This window comes from Giraffa tippelskirchi, chromosome 2 (assembly GCF_054371585.1).
Source record: "Giraffa tippelskirchi isolate mGirTip1 chromosome 2, T2T-mGirTip1v1.2.pri, whole genome shotgun sequence".
Lineage (NCBI taxonomy): Eukaryota > Metazoa > Chordata > Mammalia > Artiodactyla > Giraffidae > Giraffa > Giraffa tippelskirchi.
In genome coordinates, this window is record NC_137276.1 from 162,842,381 (window position 1) to 162,866,433 (window position 24,053).

The window sequence follows — 24,053 nt, forward strand, 5'->3', positions numbered from 1 at the left end:
TTGTCATATGACTGTATTTTATTACAATACGTTCAGTGTACTAATGTAAGAGGAAAAAATGTAAACAAAATGAAAGTCTAGGGGAAAATGGCACTTTGCTTTAATCTTCAATTTGAAGTTATTTTTAACAATCCATTTATATCATTTTATGTCTCAGTTTTTAAAGAGCATCACTGCTGAATTTCAGACTGAAAAATGAATACACAGAAAAGATGACATCAAGAGTTAAGCAGAGAAGAGATACTGATTAAAAAACTGAAATTAAAATCTACTTGGGCTAGAACTGAACACTGACAGATAACTTTCTCCAAAGGAAAATATAACTTGAGTCATAAAGGTTCATTTTTTGTATAGTTCAATACCACATCAATTAGGAACTCATGACAATGATAACAATTTTACTCAGTCACATTTGATTACCTAAAATTCTACTGAGCATGCTATTTGCCATGTCTTATTCCTCTGAGATAACTATTTCCAGAAATCAGAAATGCAAGTTTGCCTGTGATTGAAGTTTCAAGAAATAATTTGTAGAAAACACCAAAAGGATCAGTTGTTAAAGTTCCTACCTGTTCTTTACTGTATAGCAGCTATTTCTACAAATAAAGAGCACGTGAATACTTCTAAGAACTTGAAATGAGAAAACCAAAAACAGAGATCTGTGTGTATGAACATATGTACACATATATGTATAAGCTTAAATACCCCCAGAGAAGTTTAAACAGGTAAGAATACCTCAATATTCTAAATTCAGAAAGCAGGGATAAACACTGTTTAGTTTATAAATCAGTGGTACTACTAGCTTATATGTTTTAGTTGGAACACTATACCTGCAGTTCAGAAGTACTGATTAGATTCCATTAAAAAAAGAAGACATCCAAACTAATAAAAACGTTCTTCTAACAGTAAATAATTCTCCCACTTTTTACTTATTTTGACATTTGATATTTCCATAAGCTTGAAAGTGGACGATAAGCTGCTCAATAAAAGCCAATTCAAATATACAATATACAGAAATTACTTTAAAAGTCTGCTCATATAATGGATTCTTTTGGTACTAACAAAAAATTAAAATACAAATAATTGACTAGAAACGTAAGCTAAGATACACAGGAACTGCACTTCATTTTAGGGGGAAAAAGTCCAAATCTTATTGTGTTAGAAGAATAAAGAACATTTGTCATAGTATACATTATCATATTCCCTTAAAGCAGGAACTATTTTAAGCTTTTAAATTAAAAAGTGTTCAGAATTCCGTTTATACATTCAGGAACTATCATCATATCACTGGTTACACACAATTCTCTCATCATGCAAAAAAACCTCAGTTGTTTTCTAAGGTCTAATTAAGTCAAACAATAAACTAATAATAGCACTTTAATTAGCAAGCTGTAAGTCAGAGACATGTAGAAAATTCTGCAGCTGAATTGTATTTCCTGTCTAGTACTGATGCTATTCAATTCATTTTCTCCATGTATTAGAAGAATGTATAGGCATTAATAGTCAAAGTAAGATTTTCATTGTTGCAGCAAATGACAGATTATGTGAGAAAAGGAAAAGTTTCCAATGTCATGACAATCTTTATGATCCTTTGTAAAGGTAAAGGATTCTGTGCGTATGTGTGGAAAGGAGTAAGAGACAAAGGCAGGAGTTTAACACAGGTATATAAAGGGAATGCTGAAACTATATTAGAATTATATTTATTGAAAGACTGATCTGAAGTCTGCCCATGGAGTGTACAAAAAAAGTCAGAGCAGACATTAGTGCAAATTTAACCTGACAATTTACTTATGGAAAAAAACTAGTTTTGATGAGAAGAAGTTTAATCCTTTCCTTGTAAACATAAAAGAAACTCAACAGGAATTTTAAAGGTAGTATGCCAGAAAATGCAACAGTAACTCATTAACGTAATCCTCTTCAATTAAACAGACAAGTTGAAGACATGTGTTAAAATACTTTTCAGACTGAATATATTTATCAGTCTCTATGATCTGCTGTTCTAACTGGATTTTGATTTTGTAAAAACCCAACCTTTTATAAGAGCTATCACATCTAGAAGTGAAGAAAATAAATTAGATCCCCTCTCCCTCCCCAAAAGATATTAATTTCTAAAGCATAAAAAGCTATATATCTTATACAAATTAACCAGTGTTCTTACAAAAGTAACGTAGTTTTGGATGACATTATGCTGTATTTGTGGTGAAGTACTAGGCACAAGAATATATGTATCAATTAGGCATTTTCAGTCTAATTAGTCTCAAGTTATTTAATTCTTGGCAATATATAATAACTGGTATGTATTTTGGTACTTAAGTAATGAATTGTAGAGAACAAGAAGCAGTATATTATAGTAACAGAGTTTGTATTTGACAATTACTGTGTTGAAAAAAAATCTCTTCTATGAACTCTGTGATTTGTTTTGCAGTTGGTCACTTGTAGCAGATCCTGCAATGATATAAGAAAAAATAGCAACATCATTTGTTTGTTGAGTATTGCCAAACTTGGAACCACCTGAGCTAAAGTTCCCTTCCACTGCTACAGATGATAAATGAATAGAAAAAAAATCTAAAAAATAAGTAAGACATAGTTCATGCAGACTGAACAATAAGAAAGAATCTGTATACCTTGTAATAGTCTAAAGAGCAGAATAGGTGTATCTACTTAGTGGTAGGACAAACAGGTGTCACATTAAACACTTTTGTGAGTAAGTCATAAATGGAAAGCTAAGAGTTTATTACAACTCAAATATTCAAAGTTATAAAAGATTTGCATTTATGATATAAAAATGGCAAAATATTTCCTCAGAGTCTAAATATACCACAGACAAAGGCCAAAGTTATTTTTCAAAAGCTGTGGCTTAAAAAAGAAATCCCTTTAACCTTTGCCACAGCAGTGCCAGCACAAATTTCCAATAGCAAATAAGGGGTATTCCCAGTGCTCTGTTAGAGCTGCTACAAATGGATACTGAAAGTCAGAGTAGAAATTGATGAAAAGTTATAACCGAAGAATGTTTATGCTGAATAAAACAAAAGAAATCACCAAGATACAGATAGGTCACCTAAAAATAGATAATAAATTTAAAAAGAGAGAAAAGAGAGACATATAGAAATAACCACTCAAGATAGAGTTTGTTTACATTAAATACAAGCTGAACAGAATATGGTGAATAAAATCAAAAGGAAGTGCTAATTGAAAGGAAACAAACTGAAAAGCAAAAGCATAACATGGGGTAACAAAAAAATACTGCAATCTTGATGTTATAATAAGACACAGTCATCAGGTTCTTCCACAGAAGTCACTTACATTTCATACATGCTCACCAAAACCATAATATAATAATTATTTACTTTCCTAAGACTTAACCATCTAAGGTACAACACATAAAAGTAAGTTACGTCTTCACTCAAAAAATACCAGTCTGCAGTACAGAGTAGGCAGATGGACACAAAATCTGCATTAATGGTATAGAAGATTCATCTTTGTTGAATGCCAGAATAAGTTTATTAAAAATAAATAAAACATATTTCCTATGATTGATCAAGAGTTGGTAGGCTGCAGGGGCAGGTTGTTTGAGACTTAAAAACAAAACAAACAAAAACTGGCCAATAACTTGTCAACCCAACAGTCAAGAGTCAACACTGGAAGGGTATGACATACTTTACACCTGAAGGGATGTCGAAACAGATCTTCCATGTTAAAAACCTGTTTCTTTAAAAAGTTTTAACTTTAACTGACGTTGTTACAACAAATAAAATATGATCTGAAACATTAAAAATAAAGTGTATCTTAATATGAAGATAGACATCACTGCTTAAAGCCAGTAGACCAAACAACATAGACATATAGCACAACCTATGTTCTTAAGACAACTTCAGCATAAAAACAATTTTCAAACTGGAACATAGGGGTTGAAGTTTTCTAAGCTTTTGGCATAAAAAGTGAATTGTAGCAAAATTTTCTGAGGTTCTTCGATGTTTCAAGCAAAATAAAATATATTACTTAGGCACAAAGGATCACAAGTGTCTCAGTGATATTTTCAAAACATCTAACCTTGACTTGATTCTTCTATATTCATGCTTTCTCCAGCTGCAGTCTCTGACATTTCTTCATCCTCCTCCTCATCATTTAGGTCTTTTGAGATTAATTGTCTAGCTAACTTAATATTCAGTCCTTCATTGTAGTGAAGCTTCCTTTTCATTTCAAACTGACGCTTTTTTTCTACAAGATTAAAAAAGAAAAAGTAGGCATAGGAAGTCTTTAGCTCAAAGACTGGCAAACTACAGCCTGTGTCTATTTGGTAAGTAAAGTATTGATATTATTGGAACACAGTCACACTCATTTGTTTTTGTAATGCTTAAATATACTTTTGTACTCAGAAGCAGAGTTGAGTAGCTGCACTAGAGACCATATGGCCCTCAAAATCTAAAATATTTACTGTCTGGCTCTTTACAGAAAAAAGTTTACCAACCTTTGCCTTAGATGGTTCATGTCCATCTTAATGGGAGACTAAGAGCTATTAGTAGTTATATTTGTGAAGGAAACTTAAAGATACAGAAAAATTCTCCAGACAGAGTTGAATGGGATAAAGGAAAACTATAATACCATATACATACTATGTACAAAGCCTGCATGCATGCACATGTGCACACACACACATACAAAATAAGACTCAGCAATTAACAGTCATTAATTCTGGATCAAGGAATTATGGGGTGATTTTAGCATTCTCAAATTTTCTATTTTTACAATTAAGAAAAATTTCCTTTTAAAAATGCTTGTAATCCATGAAGTCATCACAGAAACATAAAAATAGCTGTAAATCAACACAACCAACCAGATTTTATCAATAGATAGCACTTTAAAGATCTATTGTTTATCAAGAAATATTTTAGAATTTCTTAGACCTGTAAATTAAAAAACAAAAAGGGAATGACATAAAATTGCCACTGGTTCATTTTGTAAAGAGCATTAAAATTCACTCACCATAGGTTTATTAGTGCATTCATAAATATATCTTAACGCCAGAAAAGCATAACAGAAATCTCTCAGAATAAGGCTATTCAAAGTACTTTCTAAATGTCCTCTATTTAAAGTACTTTCTAAATGTCCTCTAATTCCCTCTCTCAAACCTTCAACTCCTTCAGTGAAAGCATGAAGTCTTAACCACTGGGCCATCAGGCAAGTCACTCCCTCTAAGTTTTTACCATCTACACTTATTTATGTCTTAAAAACAGGTATTTACAGTTCATGTCACTACTGATCAAATACTTTTCAGCCTCTATTTGGGTTGGGAGAGGAAAGTTCTGAGATCAACATCCGTATCATCATCCCATAAACATTTGTTTCAAATTACCAAGACCTTGCCAGGCATCTTTCTTCTTTTCTAAGTTACTTTTCTGATTTTACTCTCTGAGAGTATCATATTTTAGAAGAAAGTAAAATTAAAAAAAAAAATCAATAAAAGACCAAATCCTTACGACTAAATTTTCAGTGATGACTTTCAGACGATGTAAAAGCCAATACTAAAAAACAACAAAAACTGGTTCTAACTGCCTCCAATATCAGATATATTTACTAAAAAGTAAGACCTTTTCTCAGTACAAAGTAACACACGTTCTCTTTAATGTAACTTAGAAAAAAAATTTTTTTTAAATGTGTTTTAAATCTTAAAACACATCCATTTCCTTAAATAATCACGAACACTTTATAATTTGACTTTTTTCTAAAAATGTATTTTTTATAAAGATGTGTCATATTTTTCTGCATATGTTGTTTTCTCACTATAATATAGTTAGAATGGCCACATCCCAGGAAGCTCAGTTTATGCCTATTGTCTAGTGGAACGATAATAGTGACCCTTTCATTCTTAAAATGATCCAGAGTTTAGACAATAAAGTATATGAAGATATAGTAAAATTCTGCCACATACATAGCAGATTTACTACATAATTTTAAAAGGTTATTAAGTAATGAGTTATAACTTAATCCCCTAGCTTGGTCAAAGGTTTCTGATTTCCCCCTTTGTATTTTCATTGTTTTTTATGATGTAATATACAGCTAACCCTTGAAAAATGTGGGGATTAGGAGCACCTACTCTCCTCACAGTTGAAATCCACATTTAACCTTACAGCTGTCCCTTCATATTTGCAGTTTTGCATCTATGCATTCAACAAGATTGTCTAGTGCTGTATTAGGTATTTAGTATAATTGGACCTGCACAGTTCAAACCCATGTTGTTCAAGGGTCAACTATGCATAATTCTAAGAGATATTAAACTTGGGTTTTGCTTGTTAGAGATATATTTTTCATTTTGGAATACTCACATTTATTATATGATTTATGTATTCATTCTATAGAAAGCTGCTAACACAAGTGGTCTCAACCTTCTTTGTATATTAATTTTACTTATAAATCTTTGTATGGCAGAGCAACATAATACAAAAGAGTACAAAACAAAAATCTTAAGGTTTCAGGCCTGGCTATAATGATAATCAACTATCCACTGAACCTGACAAGTAAATTATCCTTGTTATACCTTCCTTTATTGTTTCCCAAAATATAATGCAGAATATACCAATTATTTTAAGTTATTAAAAGTTAGTATTTCCTGTGTACTAACAATATGTCAGAATCAGTGCTAAGTGCTTTAAATTCTTTATTTCATTTAATGAATCTAAATATTTTAAAGCCTCCAATTTAGAAATGAGGATCATTTCTGAGGGTCAGAGAAATTAAGCAAATTAGATAAGTGACAAACCTGGAGTATAAACTTTGATTTATCTGATTCCATAGCCAATATTTTAATTGTTATGCAACTAGTTACAAGATAAAATCTTCTAAGAATGTTTTCAATAAACAAGGATGTTCAGACATGTAATTTGTTTAAAAGCATTAAAAACACCTGTATCAGTAATTCTACTACTGGGAACTTGAAAAATTTGTGAAAACTGTAACTAGTAAAATGGTTCCCCCTGCTGGTTAACTCATGGGACTACAATTTGAGGGGGAAATTCCTTAATGAAAACTGGTAATAGAAGTAATAAAAAAATTTGGTTCTCAATAGATCATGTTTTCAGAGAATAAGGAATTAACAAGCTCAAGGAACAATTTCTATCTGAAAACTCTTTTCAAGGGCCTCATGGGGTATATTTTCGGAAAATAGGAAGTCACCAAGGGCAGAAGATAGACAGTATCATCAATGTAATACAACCTGAGATTATGCTGTATATAAAATTTCTCTCTTGTATAGCAATTAGGCTCAGACTGTTGCTGTTGGTTTTTATTTTTTTGGCTCAGATTGTTTAGTTCAATAAACTACATTCTAAACATGATAGGAGGGAATAGCCAATTTTACCTTTGTAGCTGCACGACAAAGATCCTGACAGCTAACTAGCAAATATTTGCAATCTTAATTCTAGAGTTTCTAAACTTCTTTACAGTACACATAGTTTTCACATTTCAAGGCTTCAAGTAACAATCTCTTTTTAAGGGTTTTTGTTTTTTTTTCATGCATCCTTTCACTCTATACATAGGCTTGGTTTTTCTTTTAAGAATAATTGAAAACAAATTATATATGCAACTTTCAATTCTTGAGGTCATACATTCACATGCTTCAAAATTACAAAAAGCAACAAAGTGAAACATCTTTCTTTTTTCCTTACCTCCACAGATAAGCACTAATACTTGTAAAAACAGGAACACGAATAGGTAGCAATGCTTAACTGTGTACACACCGTATGGACTAAAAGAGTCTTTTTCATCATTGTTGACAGGACTATTTTTATCTCCTTTCCTATGATACTACTGTTCTTTTTGTTCAGTAGGACATAATAAAAAATCCTTACTCCAAATCTGATTCATCTGGTAAACTTCACCACTGTCTTAATACAGAAAAAACTACAACCAATTAGCTCTTACTGCGATCCACTTTAAGATTATCCAAATACTCAATGACCTCTAAATACATTAATTTAATAAACATTTACTGAGTAATCTACCTAGTATAGATGCTTAGTACAAAGAAAGGAACACTTGTAATCACTTCAGAGATGGCAATATTTTCTTGAAATGAGGGGGGACAAAGCTGATATACAATAAACACACACGTGTAGACTCTGAGTTAAATAAACTACCTCGTTCTTCAGGTGAGAGATCACTATCCTCATCTCCACTGCTTTCTTGTTCACGAACTCGATACTTTGGTTCCAAGCTTTCAGCAGCAGCAGCAGTTAATCTATATAATAATAATTTACAAAGAAATCAACATTATGACTGTCTTATATTAGTTTAGTGTCTTATTCAACTTTTGAGTCTCATAAAAACATCTAAAGAACATTAGTATGCTAGCCATAACCTGATGGGGGGGGAAGCTAAAGAATGGTAATGGGTATAGAAAACAAGAAGAGTGGAGACAAATCCGTGAACAGCAAAGGAATAGAACTTTTTCAGGAATTCAACTTATTTTTACCTATCTCACTTGTATCTTTAATACCCAGGTGGCAGGATATTAAAAAAACAAAACAAAAAACCTCTATGCAGGAAATCAACACAGGGAATCTGTGTACCAGCTTCTGGTACTCATCTACATACTTTTGATTTTAACCTAGAAATAAGACTATACAGGTTGCTATGAAAAATCCAGATAAACCTAATTCATTTAGCACATGCTTTTTATTTACACTTGTACAAGTAAAGTAAAATCTCTTTAACTCTGCAAAATTAAACACAGCTTTATAGTTGTGGAAAATGCTTTATAGTTGTGGAAAATGCTTTATAGTTATCAATACTTACTTTCGAGCTAAGATATCTGGGGTCAGGGCTTCAGTGGTTTCTGAATCACTCAATGCATCTTCATCATCAGCTACCATACTAAGATGACAAACACATTATAAATTAATACTTGAACTATAATTTTTCAAGCAGGAAAACAAGGTAGAGAACATAATTCTACTGACCAGAGTATCAATATTTTATGGCCCTGTTGTCGTCTTTGAAGTTTAATTTTAAATTGTTCCTATTCAATGCAAATACTTAAAAGTATAGCACTAATCAAGAAAAGCCTTCAAATAATTAAAAAAAAAAAAAAACCTACTGCAATCATGAAAATAAATATTGAAAACTCAAATCATCTGGGAAAAAAAAAGAAACCACCAACATTTCAATTATTCTCTAATAACTGAATTCAATTAATGCAAAAGAAATCCCATCTGGTTTTAGAATATGTATTTGTACATCAACTTGGCTTCCCTGGTGGCTCAGACAGTAAAGAATCTGCCTGCAATAAAGGAGACCCAGGTTTGATCCCTGGGTCAGGAAGATCCCCTGGAGAAAAAAAATGGCTACCCACTCCAGTATTCTTGCCTGGAGAATTCCATGGACAAAGGAGCCTGGTGGACTATAGTCCACGTATCGTAAAGAGTCGGACATGACCGAGCAACTAACACTTTTCTTTTCACTGAAGGTAAGACACAAATGATCTATGCAGATACAGGTTAAGTAAAATAACAAAATTAGATCCTAAGACCTAGGAAGTTTAAAAGTTATTTAGCTTTCCCAATCTACTTTTTAATGAAAAATTTGCTCTCCACTTAATGGCAAAAAAAATGGTTATCTTTATTATTTAAATATAAACAGTCTTAAAATAATGGCTACAAGCTGGTTTTTTTTTGAATCATGTTTGATCTTAATTTTTTTAGGATATGTATCTCCAAGCAACACAGATAAGGGATGTCTACTACCTTTACTGAAAAGGAAGAAAGCACTGACTTTGGATTCTGGTACAATGAAACTCTTAAGATATGTTTTAAAGTATACATCTGTAATTAGGAGCAAATTAGGAGGATCACTTTCATAAATGATATGTCTATTTCTTCCCTCAAGATTTATTGTTTCAGTATCTGTACTCCTATTTCATTATGTCCTCCCTTTGTCACAGTCTTCATGGTTTAGTCTTGTTTTTACTATCAAGTTATTTCAATTTATCTTCCCAAGTTTCATCCATTGATTTAAAACAGAATTTAACTCTATTTTTTTAAAAAAATTTATCTATTTAGTTACTTATTTGGCTGCACCAGGTCTTAGTTGTGGCATGGATTTCTGTCATCTTACTTCAGTGACAAATATTTCAGCCCTGAAAATCTTCTTTCTATACAATCTAGGCATGATCTGAAGTAGGTATTTCTAACTTATTTAGAAACCCATTATGTTTACTGGCGCATTAGTCTTCATACGTACTACAGCCACACACTATCATTTTAAAATTCATTAAAAAAAAAATTCTGGAAGACTCAAAACTAACAATTCCAAAGCAATTATATGAACTACAATATCATTTAAGTTAAAAAATAAGGACATGAGATAGCAGTAATGTCCACTTCTTTTTGCATGGGTTAAAAAAGAGTTAACCATCTGTGAAATTATCCCTTTTCTGCAAAGAGAATGAGGAAGTCCCTGCTATCTACTTAAGAAGAAGCAAACAAGCCCAACTCCCGTCTTCCTATTTACAAATAGATTACTTTAAGGAAGGCAGAAATCACTAATCTTAGCATATCATTAGCAGCTAGGGATGACTGAGGTGCAATAAATATACATCTAATACTGTAACTGTAACATAAAAAATGGATTTCATGAAGTTCCACGTTATTTATACTATTACACAAAAATATGCAGGTGGGTTATTAATTACTGTTCCAGTAACAAATATAAAACAAACAACTGAGAAAAGGAATGCTGGGCACAAACACTACCTGTGGTAAGGAGTGCTAGGCTCGTCTATCTTCATTAAACCGTAGTCTTTGTCTGCTGGATGATAGGTCGCCAGGATGTTCATTTCATCCCACTTCTGGGACTTTTTACTAAAACGAAAATTTTTCAAATTTTCCTTAATGTAAAAAAGACAAAAAAACACCCAAATCTCACATTTCAATTTCTATTTGACTGCTAACTTCTATTTTTACATCTACTTTCTTGGAATAGAAACTAACTTAGGTAAAAGCTGTAAGTAACTACAATAAAATGTAAGTAAATATTTTATAGAATACTCAGTGCCCACACATCCGAGTTGTTCCTTGGGGTACTGGTTCCAGGACCCACATGGATACCAAAACCTAAGGATGCTCAAATCTCTTCTATAACATGGTGGAGTATTTGCAGATAATCTTGTACACCCTCCCATATACATTATATTATTACTAGATTACTTTTAATACCTAATATAAATAGTCATAAATACAATATAAAAACTATGCAAATAAATAGCTCTGGCACATGGTAAATTCAAGTTTTGGTTTTCGAAATTTTCTGGAAATATTTTTTCCTAGAATATTTTTGATCCATGGTTGGTTGAATCTCAGGATGCAGAAACTGTGGATACACAGGAATACTCAGATTCTTCACTGGGCATTCAAAAATCTATTATGACACGTTTAAACTTCATTTAGCCTATAGAACAGCAGCAAAAACTGGAATTTATACATTGCTTGATCTCAACAGTTAAAGATTTTGGATCCATCATATATTTTTAACAGTTTGATAAAAAAAAACACAACAGGAATATTTTTCTTGGCCTAATTTTTTTTAGCAGTATTCATAACAATCAATGAAGAAGGAAACAGCAATCCACTCCAATATTCTTGCCTGGAGAATCCCATGGACAGAGGAACCTGGCAGACTACAGTCCGTGGGGTTGCAAGAGTCAGATACAACTTAGCAACTAAACCACCACCAATACCATAACAATCAAAAGAATCAGAACATAAAACTACAGAGAAAATCTCACTAAATTCAGATACTATTGATGAAGATTTAGATTGTACATAAACTTATAGTTCAGTTTTCTAAAATTTTATTTTTTTTATTTTCATTTTTTTTAATTTGCTAAGAAGTGGTATATTCAGATCACCTGAGATAAATCTACTTACGAAAACTAGAAATGCTTTGTAAGTGTTTTATGAATATCCATTAGTATCCATCCAACAAAATACTTGCACAACTACTAAGGTGATCAATAATTAAATGCCTTAATTACAAATCCTTATCTATTCATTAAAAAGGACAAAAACAACCTCTCTGCAGGTCAACAACATTGTTACATATACAATCTATGACTTGATTATATACTTGAAAATAAAACTACTTTAAAAAGAATGTGGATTTTCCACAGATTCAAATCATTCTTTCCATATTTGCTCCACATTGGTGATGTTTTACTGCAGGTATTTTCAATTTTCCTAAATCTTCCAATACCTGATCTTGAAATGCTCTTGAAGAATGACACACTTAAAATTTTAGTATCATATTCTTTTCTTCATATTCTAAGTCACCTTAAAAATTACATGGTGGAGAAGGAAATGGCAACCCACTCCAGTATTCTTGCCTGGAGAATCCCATGGACGGAGGAGCCTGGTAGGCTACAGTCCACGGGGTCACAAAGAGTCAGACACAACTAAGTGACTGCACTTTCACTTTCTTTCATAGTAATATACACATTGAACACCATGACATAGTACACACATAAGATTTCATGAAACTGGAATAAAAGTATGAATAAAAAAAAAAAAAATTACATGGGCCCACTCATGGCAGGTGAGTCTGACTCTACATTCTTTTGCTTTCTAAAGTGCACACAGTGTCCCCATTTAAGACTAAGCACTTTTTTCCTTCATATTTTTATTGTGGTAAAATATACATAACACAAAATTCACCATTTTAACCATTTTTAAGTGTATAGTTCTGTGGCATTAAATACATTCATATTATTGTACAACCATCTGCTTTTCAACACTGTCTAGGTTTGTCATCGCTTTCCTACCAAGAAGCAATCATCTGATTCCATGGTTGCAGTCACCATCTGCAGTGATTTTGGAGCCCAAGAAGAGAAAATCTGTCACTACTTCCACCTTTTCCCCTTCTATTTGCCATGCAGTAATGGGGCTGGGTGCCATGATCTTAGTTTTTTTTAATATTTAGTCTTAAACTGGCTCTTTCACTCTCCTCCTTCTCCCTCATCAAGAGGCTCTTTAGTTCCCCTTCGCTTTCTGCCATTAGTGTGGTATCATCCACGTATCTGAGTTTGTTGATGTGTCTCTCACCTATCTTGATTCCACCTTGTAACTCATCCAGCCCAGCATTTCTCATCATGTGCTCAGCGTATAGGTTAAACAGGGTGACAGCAGACAGCCCTGTCGTACTCCTTTCTCAATCCTGAACCAATCAGTTGTTCCACAGAGGGTTCTAACTGTTGCTTCTTGACCTGCATACAGGTTTCTCAGGAGACAGGTGAGATGGTCTGGTATTCCCATCTCTCTAAGAGTTTTCCAGTTTGTCATGATCCACACAGTCAAAGGCTTTAGCGTAGTCGATGAAACAGAGACAGATGTATCTATATTACATTACAATAAAATATTTTAAAAATAAACATATACAAAATGACTTTATTAAGTGTGTCCTAATCTCAAAGTAAAAATAAATAATGCTAGCAATATTTAATTAAAAACAATAATTTTATCATCATTAGAAGATGAATATGGCCCTTTGCGGTTAAAAAGGTACCCCTCAAATGCTGTAAATCTGTTCTGTAAGATAAATGATAGAAGAAAAGAACTGTAGAATATAAGAAATATTTTCCTAAAATTAAGGATAAAATTTAATATGCACAACCTTAGCACCTTAACCCACTAACAATTTTGATTTCTGTATATTCTTTCCACTCCATATACCATAAGAAAAGATACCCAAGCTATCACAGTATATAAAAATATATAGACGAAACAGTACATATAGTATACATAAAAACAGCTCCTACATCAGTATATGCATTTTATCATAATGAGCTGCTCGTATTTTCTAGTCTTTACCTTTTTAGTATTACATGCATAATATTCAATAATAAACTATTCTCCTAATGTTAACTGTTTAGATTGAATCCAATGTCTTCCTACTTTAAGCAGAAATGTTTGTGCATATTCTATTCAGTGATATTTTTAGGGTAATTTGCTAGGACAAGCATATCTGGGTTAAATTGAAGAGCTCTGTAGATCACTCTATGTTGCCACATAGCCTGTTTTTCTTTCTTAAGAGAGCACTGTTTGTAATGTCCCCAAATAATTACCAAAACTTTGCCCACCTGAGCAGGTATAAATTGATACTTAAACACTGCTTTATGTCTGTTTCTCTGCTTATTACCTAATAAATAATGAAAGAAATGCTTATTTTACTTTCTTTGTGTGAACTGTTTGCATCCTTCGCCTATTTGCTGGAAGCATTCTCATTAGAGATATTTATAGCTACATAAATGTAAAGAACACACTCAAATTTATGAGAAGGTTTAAACACATTATATATTACTCAAAGGTATATATAAGGAATAAACCATATTATAAAGAACCACCTTGTTGGGTTATATAACCCAAATTTTTTGTACTTTGCTTGCCATTTACTTTCTACTATAAACAGAATTAAAGATTTATATATCCAAAGCTTCAGTCTACTTCTTCAACACGATACTAAGAGAAAAAGAAATCCTTACACTGTCAAGATCCAGAGAAATAATATCTTGCAAAACCATGAATTTAAATAAGGGCATAAAACAATAGGCTCCAAAGAACATTAGAAATTCTTAGGAGGAAAGTAATGAAGTCCGAGAAACTGAGAAGAGGACAAAGAATACTGGAATTAGCATCTCTTAAGTTTTGGTAGAATTAACATCAGGTGAGCAACAAAACCCAAGGAGTGAATTTTAGTTTAATCCCAATACTACCACAGCCATTCCTATGACCTTCACTGGGCCATTACTGCCACTTAGAAAAAACAAGGGCACGATCACTTACACTGAAAACCAGCTGTAAGGGTGAAAGCACCTCTTAGTTTCAGTTGCTCCCTCTTGGGTGACTAGTTTCCCTGTAGCCTAAGTCTACACCAAAAAAAGTCACCACTTCTCACTTCCACTTTGATAACTCATATGATGCCATCTCAAAGACCTACATACTTCTTGTTGCTTGCGACTTTCTAATTTTTATCCAAGTTTGGAAGCAGGATTTTGCTTCAATGTGTTAAACCTTAAGCCCACATTTCAAAAAATGGTTCTTTCTTAAATGAAGATTCAACTTCTGTAGGTTGACAAAGTACAATACTTTAAGGTTGAACAATTAAAGATTTAACAATAAAAGCAATTAGTAAATAAAAGGTCACTTTTGGAAAACTTCAATCAGTGACCCTTTGACAATATTCGATATCTCTTTATAGGCAGAAAATGAGATAGTTGAACTATGATTACATAAAATTATGTTAAAGGAAATTAAGTACAATCTTTCCAAGCAGAATTTGCCTACATTACCTAAGACTACTACAGAATCTGAATTGAACAAAGTGAATCCAAAGCATGCTGTGTACACAATCACGTAAGTATGGAAAATTAGGTTTCTATACTTCTAATAGAATAAGACTAACATTTGAAGTAATGTGTTAAACATTTTACATTTAGTAACTCATTTAATAATTAAACTAGGCAGAACTATAATGAATAACTCACTGTTGAAGTCACAGACATAGTAAGTAGTAAATAGGATCTGAACCCAGGCAATGTGGCTCCATTACTGATCAGTAACCTTAAACACTTCTAATAAGACAGAATTTAGTAACACTTAACATTATATTTTCAACAATCCCAAACACACATTTTTCTCACTTTAATATTTCTGAAAACAAAATACATATCTTAAAATGGATGACATCATATCAGTTTAGTTCAGTTCAGTCGCTCAGTTGTGTCCAACTCTTTGTGACCCATGAATCACAGCACACCAGGCCTCCCTGTCCATCACCAGCTCCCGGAGTTTACCCAAACTCATGTCCATTGAGTTGGTGATGCCATCCAGCCATCCCATCCTCTATCGTCCCCTTCTCCTCCTGCCTCCAATCCTTCACAGCAGCAGGGTCTTTTCCAATGAGTCAGCTCTTCGCATCAGGTGGCCAAAGTATTGGAGTTTCAGCTTCAACATCAGTCCTTCCAATGAACACCCAGGACTGATTTCCTTTAGGATGGACTGGTTGGATCTCCTTGCAGTCCAAAGGACTCTCAAGAGTCTTCTCCAACACCACAGTTCAAAAGCATCAATTCTTCGGCGCTCAGCTTTCTTCACCGTCCAACTCTCACATCCATACATGACCACTGGAAAAACCATAGCCTTGACTAGACAGACTTTTGTTGGCAAAGTAATATCTCTGCTTTTTAATATGCTAACTAGGTTGGTCACAACTTTCCTTAAAAGGAGTAAGCGTCTTTTAATTTCATGGCTCCAATCACCATCTGCAGTGATTTTGGAGCCCAGAAAAATAAAGTCTGACACTGTTTCCACTGTTTTCCCATCTATTTGCCATGAAGTGATGGGACCAGATGCCATGATCTTAGTTTTCTGAAAGTTGAGCTTTAAGCCAACTTTTTCACTCTCCTCTTTCACTTTCATTAAGAGGCTTTTTAGTTCCTCTTCACTTTCTGCCATAAGGGTGGTGTCATCTGCATATCTGAGGTTACTGATATTTCTCCCGGCAATCTTGATTCCAGCCTGTGTTTCTTCCAGCCCAGTGTTTCTCATGATGTACTCTGCACATAAGTTAAATAAGCAGGGTGACAATATACAGCCTTGATGTACTCCTTTTCCTATTTGGAATCAGTCTGTTGTTCCATGTCCAGTTCTAACTGTTGCTTCCTGATCTGCATACAGGTTTCTCAAGAGGCAGGTGAAGTGGTCTGGTATTCCCATCTCTTTCAGAATTTTCCACAGTTTATTGTGATCCACACAGTCAAAGGCTTTGGCATAGTCAATAAAGCAGAAATAGATGTTTTTCTGGAACTCTCTTGCTTTTCCAATAATCCAGCAGATGTTGGCAATTTGATCTCTGGTTTTTCTGCCTTTTCTAAAACCAGCTTGAACATCTGGAAGTTCACAGTTCACGTATTGCTGAAGCCTGGCTTGGAGAATTTTAAGCATTACTTTACTAGCATGTGAGATGAATGCAATTGTGCGGTAGTTTGAGCATTCTTTGGCATTGCCTTTCTTTGGGATTGGAATGAAAACTGACCTTTTCCAGTCCTGTGGCCACTGCTGAGTATTCCAAATTTGCTGGCATATTGAGTGTAGCACTTTCACAGCATCTTTCAGGATTTGAAATAGCTCAACTGGCATTCCATCACCTCCACTAGCTTTGTTCATAGTGATGCTTCCTAAGGCCCACTTGACTTCACATTCCGGGATGTCTGGCTCTAGGTGAGTGATCACACCATCGTGGTTATCTGGGTCATGAAGATCTTTTTTGTACAGTTCTTCTGTGTATTCTTGCCACCTCTTCTCAATATCTTCTGCTTCTGTTAGGTCCATACCATTTCTGTCCTTTATCAAGCCCATCTTTGCATGAAATGTTCCCTTGGTATCTCTAATTTTCTTGAAGAGATCTCTAGTCTTTCCCATTCTGTTGTTTTCCTCTATTTCTTTGCACTGATCGCTAAGGAAGGCTCTCTTATCTCTCCTTGCTATTCTTTGGAACTCTGCATTCAAATAGGAGTATCTTTCCTTTTCTCCTTTGCTTTTTGCTTCTCTTTTTTTCCCAGCTATTTGTAAGGCCTCCTCAGACAGCCGTTTTTTTCTTTTCCACGGGGATAGTCTTGATCCCTGTCTCCTGTACAATGTCACGAGCCTCCGTCCATAGTTCATCAGGCACTCTGTCTATCAGATCTAGTCCCTTAAATCTAGTTCTCACTTCCACTGTATAATCATAAGGGATTTGATTTAGGTCATATCTGAATGGTCTAGTGGTTTTCCCTACTTTCTTCAATTTAAGTCTGAATTTGGCAATAACATGTTCATGATCTGGGCCGTAGTCAGCTCCCGGTCTTGTTTTTGCTGACTGTATAGAGCTTCTCACATCTTGTAATTGGTAGCATTTTTTCTTCTTGCTGTGACATAAAATCATGGTACATCTTAAAATCAATGATGTCTTGTTTTGATGAAGTGCATGTACTTACTCACTATAACTGTTATGTTTGACATTCACAGGTTGTTTACTATATTCAAAGTATCCAGAAAGAATGGGAATTCCACAATAATGGGGATGACAGTGGTGTTCTAACTAGTGGTATTTTGATACTAGCAGCGTGCTACAGTGTACTGAGATTATCTATGCCTAATTTTATGTGGATTTACAGGTTCTATCCAGTTTTAATTGAACTAACCCTCAGAAAGGGGTACCTGAAATAACTACTCATTGAAGATAACAGTACCAATGCAAAGTATAAAGAATAAGAAAATAACAGCACTGTGACATTAAAAAAAAGATGGTTTGACAAGGACTGTATTAAGAGAGTCCTGAAGACTATTTGAAATATGGCAGTATATAAACCTCACTTTAAGTATACTTTGAACCTTGAGATACCATCTAATTGTAAACAAACATATTTGAAACATATTTCATTTTTTCCTAATAAATGATGCACAATCAAAAAGTTTAGAGACCACTGGAATAGCACATCTCAATTATGACTTAAAAACCCCTTAGTAACATCTCTTTGTGTTACATAAAACGTTCTGTTAAGTTATACCCTCTTACAATTGATGGGGTCAGGGAGTGGTTTGTGCAGAAAAGGGAAACCACCACTGTATTTCACATGATAAAGGCACCAATAAAAGGTATGGTTATTCATGGATTCTGTATTTGGAAATGTGCCTACTTGCTAAACTTTACCTGTAACTTCAAAATCAATACTTGAGGAGCTTTCTCTCTCTCTCATACATGCACAGAGTGAGAAAAATCTGAGCAGCCTGAACATGTACGTGTTCCTGGCTGAGATTAAACCTTGTTTCAGCTCTCTTACTGTAAATGTGTCCTTTTTACAGTCTATAGTGCCACGTTTTTCGCTTTTTTGGTGAACTGGCTGTTCAAAATGGCTCCCAAGAATAGTGCTTAACTGCTATCTAGTGCTCCTAAGCCCAAGAAAGCTGTTAAGTGCTTTATGGTGAAAATATGTGTTAGACAAACTTCTTCATTCACGTATGAGTTATAGTGCTGTTGGCCACGTGTTCAATGTTAATGAATCAATATATATTAAATTAGGTGTCTTTAAACAAACAAATTTTTAAAAGGTGATGAAAATGCTGTGACCACCAGCTTACAGTAACCTATTTTTACATTTCTTCTAGGAGTTAACAGTTCAGCAAGAACTAATCCAGCGTTTGTGGTGACTTTACAGAATGTAACTACTCAGAACACTGAGAATTGACTTAAATCCCTGGTCATTTTCACATTAATTAACATGAGATTATTTTGCCTTAAACTCTGGTTCCAACATTTAAAGCTAGACCATTACACTATATTTTTTTAGTTTCTGAAGTTTAAGTGCATTGTAATTGAAAGAGCTATTTATTTCAGTCCTTTATAAACAAAAGGAAAAATACTGGTTGTCATTAAACATTACAAAAAGTTTGTTTCAAATATCTTCAACTATACTTTCATTGTTTGCATTCAAAGAGGCTCTCATAAAGTCACTAATATTGGTTGTATGAACTGTGACATAAATAACAATGCACATTGTATTACCAAAAGAATTAGTTTATTTCTTTTATAGTCATACAACACTTATCATGAAAAAACCCATCCCCTTTACTACTTAGAACCAAACATCATAAACCTCAATCAATTAGGGCTTGGCAGCTCCCTTTGAAGATAGGACTATAACCTTCTAATTTAGACAAGTCAAAGTCAACCGCCCTGCAAAAGGCCACTCTTAAATGAATCTGCCCTGTTAGCAGCTCCTAGAGAAGGAGCAGCCCTGTGTAAGTAAATCAGTCTAGTATAGTGGCTTTCCAGGCAGGACTTGGAAGGTAAATCCTGATCAATTGTATAAAGACGCCAATACACAGAGTGGGGCCACCAGAAATTACAGCAGACTAAGGTTGAGAATAAACAGAAGTAGGGAAAGACAGAAGAAAATATAAGCAGCTACTTGGTAGCCAAACAGAAAGAAGCTCATGCTGGAGAATGACTAAATAACTTAAATGCCACTGAGAACCACAGTGCTGCTGCCGAATACCCTGAAGTCATATAAGAGCCTTCCATAGTTTGGTTTTTAGACTATCTCAGTCTTCTTGTTACAGCTATGTCTGGTAAGATTCTGTTTTTTTAGTCCCATTACAACCCTCAATCTGAAGCAGCTTACCCCAAATAGAGGTTGGAAAATTGCACGTCGGAGAATGTAAGGGTCAAACATCCAGGCGTAGGAGAGCTGCTAGACAAATTAAGGTCCTTTCCAACCCCCAAAGGCCACGATTCTAAGCTATGATCTTACTTCATGTTTTCCTCAAGACAACACAAATCCCCATAAATTCACCATCACCAAACTGTAGTTCCTTTTATAGCTCTAAAATGATCTTTTTAAACAGGTGTGCCCTAGTTCCAATATTCAAAGTTTTCGGGAACATCCTAATTTTAGCTTTATGACTTCACAGATTTCAACAACTTTTCTTAAGCCTTATTTCCAGTATGTAAGAGTCCTTGTATGCTTAGTATCTTAGAACACTCAAGCCCCTCTATGACTTCTAACCTAGTGTTTCATTTTACACTATATATTATCAGTTTTCCACCTTTTTTTTTTATTCTATTGAGGACTGCACCTTGGGTATCTTTCTCTGAGCCATTAACATCTATTTCATTCTTTTAAAGGCTGGTCTATTTTCCCATTATACTAATGTACTATAATTAATATTTCACTAGTCCTTCTTAATGGACCTTGGGTTGTTACCAATTATTTACTATCACATACAATACTATAGGTCAACATCTTTTCACATATGTATTTGCGAGTATGCAAAAGCAACTAAATTATCATGGCATCATTTTAACTTGGTACTTTCTGAACTGTTCTGAGCTTAGATATGTCTTTCAAGAGGAACAAAGACTAGAAAGCGCTCAAAGTCTTGCTGCAGATTCAAAAATAATTAGCAATAAGTAGCTTTCCATTAAACATAGACTGGGAAAATGTCTTGTTTCTTTTAATGCAGAGATAATGACAAACCAGGACCCAAGGGAGTGAATGTGGCACGATGCTTTTCTTTCGATAATGTTCACCTAAAAAGGAATGACCGTGGAAGAAGGGCAATTAGAAAAATGGAGAAATCTCTTTTACGGAGGAGCCTCTTATTAGTCTACGACTGCATCTTAAAGGATTTCCAATCCAGGAAAATACCCTTTAATTATTGAATTTTAGACACTCGAATACGAAGTGAAGTAATAACTGCTTAACAGGTGAAGCTTTACAACTTCAATTTGGTTCTTTAATATTCCCAATCTCCAAGAGCTTAAAGATCCTGATATATGTTTTAAAATTATTATATATGTATATATGTTAAATACACACACACAAACACAATAAACGTCATAGCTCCAGCCTTCTTTATAATCACCCCACCCCTAAGCCTGGCCGGCGGAGGGAGACCTGAGCCGCCCAGGGGCCGCAACTACGCAACCGCCCCGCCCGCCGGCCGCGCTCGGGCTCGGGATCTGGGGTTGGTCCGGCTGGGGGTCTGCAACGGCACCGGGGGAAAGGTGGGGCTTCCCAGGCTGACCCGGTGGGCGAGTGGCCGCCCCTCTCGGCTCTCACCTCAGCTCTTCGTCGACACTCTTGCCGGGCTGTTCGGCCGAGGCCACCACAGAGGAAGTCGTAGAGCTCTTGTTCTTCAGGATCCCCTTGATGGGCCGGTGAGAGGCCGTCGAGGCCGCCATTGCCTGCTGCTCCGGCGGTCGGCTCAGCGTCGCTGCTTGGCGCCGAGTTCAGGAAGGAAAGGGCTGGGCGCGAGCAGAAACTCGCCAGGCAGCCGCCGAGCCCGTCTGGGGCTGAAGCGGCCGCACCTGCTGTCGCGGAGATAACCACCAGAGTTGTTGTCACGACACAACGACTCGGACGCTCGGACGTCTAGCCGACGCCGCGTGGCTGGCGGCCCTCCGCGAGCCCTTGGCCACCGGCACTCTAACCGTGGCCCGCGGAGAGAAGCCGGCCTAGCGCCGGAACGACGCCGACGCTAATGCCAAGCGGGCCCGCCCTCTCGCGATATCTAGGGCGGGGCGGGGGGCGGGGCAAGAACAAGGCCAACCTCCTCGCCCCGCCCCCTCCCCCAGCCCTCTCGGTGAGTTAGCGCCAACCGCGGCTGGGGCTCTGAAAGCTGTTTGACGGAACCTTAGGAGAGGTTTCCAGTTTGACTCTGTACCGAATTGTAAATCTCTCCAAGCACCGTCGCTCCCACCACTTCATGAGGCTCTTATTGTTAGTTCTGTATTTTATAGGTCTGAAAATTGAGGCTCGAAGGTGACATCATTTCCCAAAGACATTAACTGACTTTCAGAGAAATGCAGTGTGTCTCTTCTTTCCTTCCATTTAAAAACCATAAAAAGCTTAACTCTCCATTATAAAATCATGAAATGTCAGCATTGGAATGGTCCTTAGAGACCTATTGTGGGATCATAGAATATTGACTTTTATGAAATCATAGAACATCAACATTGAAATAGTCTAACATTTTTTACCATTGGAAAAGCTGAAGGCTAGAGAGGAGAAATGACCTAACCACCACTATCACAAGACCCATCTGTAGTGTGTGGTCATAGAACTTCATTCAGACTTATGCTTCTGGTCTGATATTTCTCCATTTTGCCACATTCTGCCTCTGTGTTGGTAATCCCATGGAAGGGATCGTGGCAGAAGTTCCTAGAATGGTGGTTTAGAATCTGTCTCCCCCCCCAAATCTTGGGAACTCAGTGTAAGGAGCCATCCAACACTGGGTGAAATAGGCCAAAAATTCTGGGACTGTCTAGGTCTTTGTAAGATGAGTCTCAAAAGAGAAATACAAAAAAACAAAACCCTCCCACACACAGTCTCTCCACCTTATCTCTGCCTGGGTGTGAGTGAAAGATACCAGGGATGACTTGGATGAGAGAGAAAAAGAGAACTCAACGCTGTAATGGGCCAGCATACATGTATATCCTGGTTGTGGGTGCTGTGGCTGCTGTGAGAAGTGGATTCTAGGGAAAGGCAGGAGTTTAAAGCCCTGGGGACACTCTTAGGACTCAGGTGTATCTAAAGTTAAGCTCAGGCCAGCGGAGGGGGTAGTATCCACTCCAGCTACACAGGCTCTCTCCATGCAGCACCAGCACTAGAACTGTACAGGTGGGAAAGGCAGAGGGCTCAGATTAAGCAAGTTGCCTCCTGTTATGGGTTAAATTATGTTACCCTAAAAATATTAGGGCTTCCCTGGTGGTCCAGACAGTAAAGAATCTGCCTGCAATGCGGGAGACCCAGGTTTGATCCCAGGGTCAGGACGATTCCCTGGAGAAGGGAAAGGCTATCCACTCCAGTATTCTTGCCTGAGAATTCCATGGACAAAGAAGTCGGCCAGGCTTTATTCCATGGGCTTCCCTCATAGCTCAGTTGGTAAATCATCTACCTGCAATGCAGGATACCCGGGTTTGGTACCTGAGTTGGAAAGATCCCCTGGAGAAGGAAATGGCAATCCACTCCAGTATTCTTGCCTGGAGAATCCCATGGACAGAGGGGCCTGACAGGCTACAGTCCACAGGATTGCAAGAGTCAGACACGACTTAGCCAGTAAACCACCACCAGTCCATGGGATCATAACGAGTTGGACACAACTGAGCGACAAACACTTCACTTCAAAAATAAGTTATATTGAAGTCCTAACCTCCAGTACTTCAGAATCTAAACTTATTTGGAAATACAGTCACTGCAGATGTAACTAGTTAATATGAGGTTATACTGAAGTAGGGTGGACCCCTAATCCACTATATCTTGTGTCCTTATAGGCAGAAAGCCATGTGAAGACAGGACTGGAGTGATACATCTACAAGCCTAGGGCCACATGGGCTTCCCAAAGCTGGCAGAAGCATGGAGAAAATTCTCCTTTAGAGTTCACAGAAGGAACCAGCCCTGCTGACACCTTGATTTAGGGCTTTTTAGTCTCCAGACTGTGATATATTAAATTTCTGTTGTTTAAAACCAA

General features: G+C 35.9%; 1 protein-coding gene and 1 long non-coding RNA gene across 4 annotated transcripts; one reads left to right on the forward strand and one right to left on the reverse strand.

Annotated features, from left to right (window-relative positions):
* On the reverse strand, positions 1-22,066 carry PPP1R2 (protein phosphatase 1 regulatory inhibitor subunit 2). Of its 3 annotated transcripts, none has more exons than XM_081571454.1 (6): positions 21,644-22,066; positions 10,746-10,853; positions 8,791-8,868; positions 8,133-8,233; positions 4,051-4,218; positions 1-2,445 (listed from the first exon to the last, which is right to left on the reverse strand). In XM_081571454.1, exons 1-6 carry the CDS (start codon positions 21,763-21,765, stop codon positions 2,399-2,401), a joined length of 624 nt encoding a protein of 207 aa, XP_081427580.1. In that variant the 5' UTR covers positions 21,766-22,066; the 3' UTR covers positions 1-2,398. The 3 variants fall into 3 exon arrangements, with proteins under 3 accessions (XP_081427580.1, XP_081427579.1, XP_081427581.1); XM_081571453.1 differs by having other exon boundaries at positions 8,130-8,233; XM_081571455.1 differs by lacking the exon at positions 8,791-8,868.
* On the forward strand, positions 21,466-24,053 carry LOC145538794 (uncharacterized). Its single transcript, XR_014077252.1, has 2 exons — positions 21,466-22,166; positions 23,857-24,053. It is a non-coding gene; the product is annotated as an uncharacterized LOC145538794 (long non-coding RNA).

Bases quoted from the DNA above. Each gene is read 5' to 3' on its own strand.
- PPP1R2 (XM_081571453.1), bottom strand. From the start codon at position 21,765: ATGGCGGCCTCGACGGCCTCTCACCGGCCCATCAAGGGGATCCTGAAG. The intron at 4,219-8,129 runs GTTTATTTAACT...TTAATCTTGTAG, and splicing joins CTCACCTGAAGAACGAGGTA to AAAAAAAGCGTCAGTTTGAA. The intron at 2,446-4,050 runs GTTAGATGTTTT...ATATCATTGCAG, and splicing joins TATAGAAGAATCAAGTCAAG to GATCTGCTACAAGTGACCAA.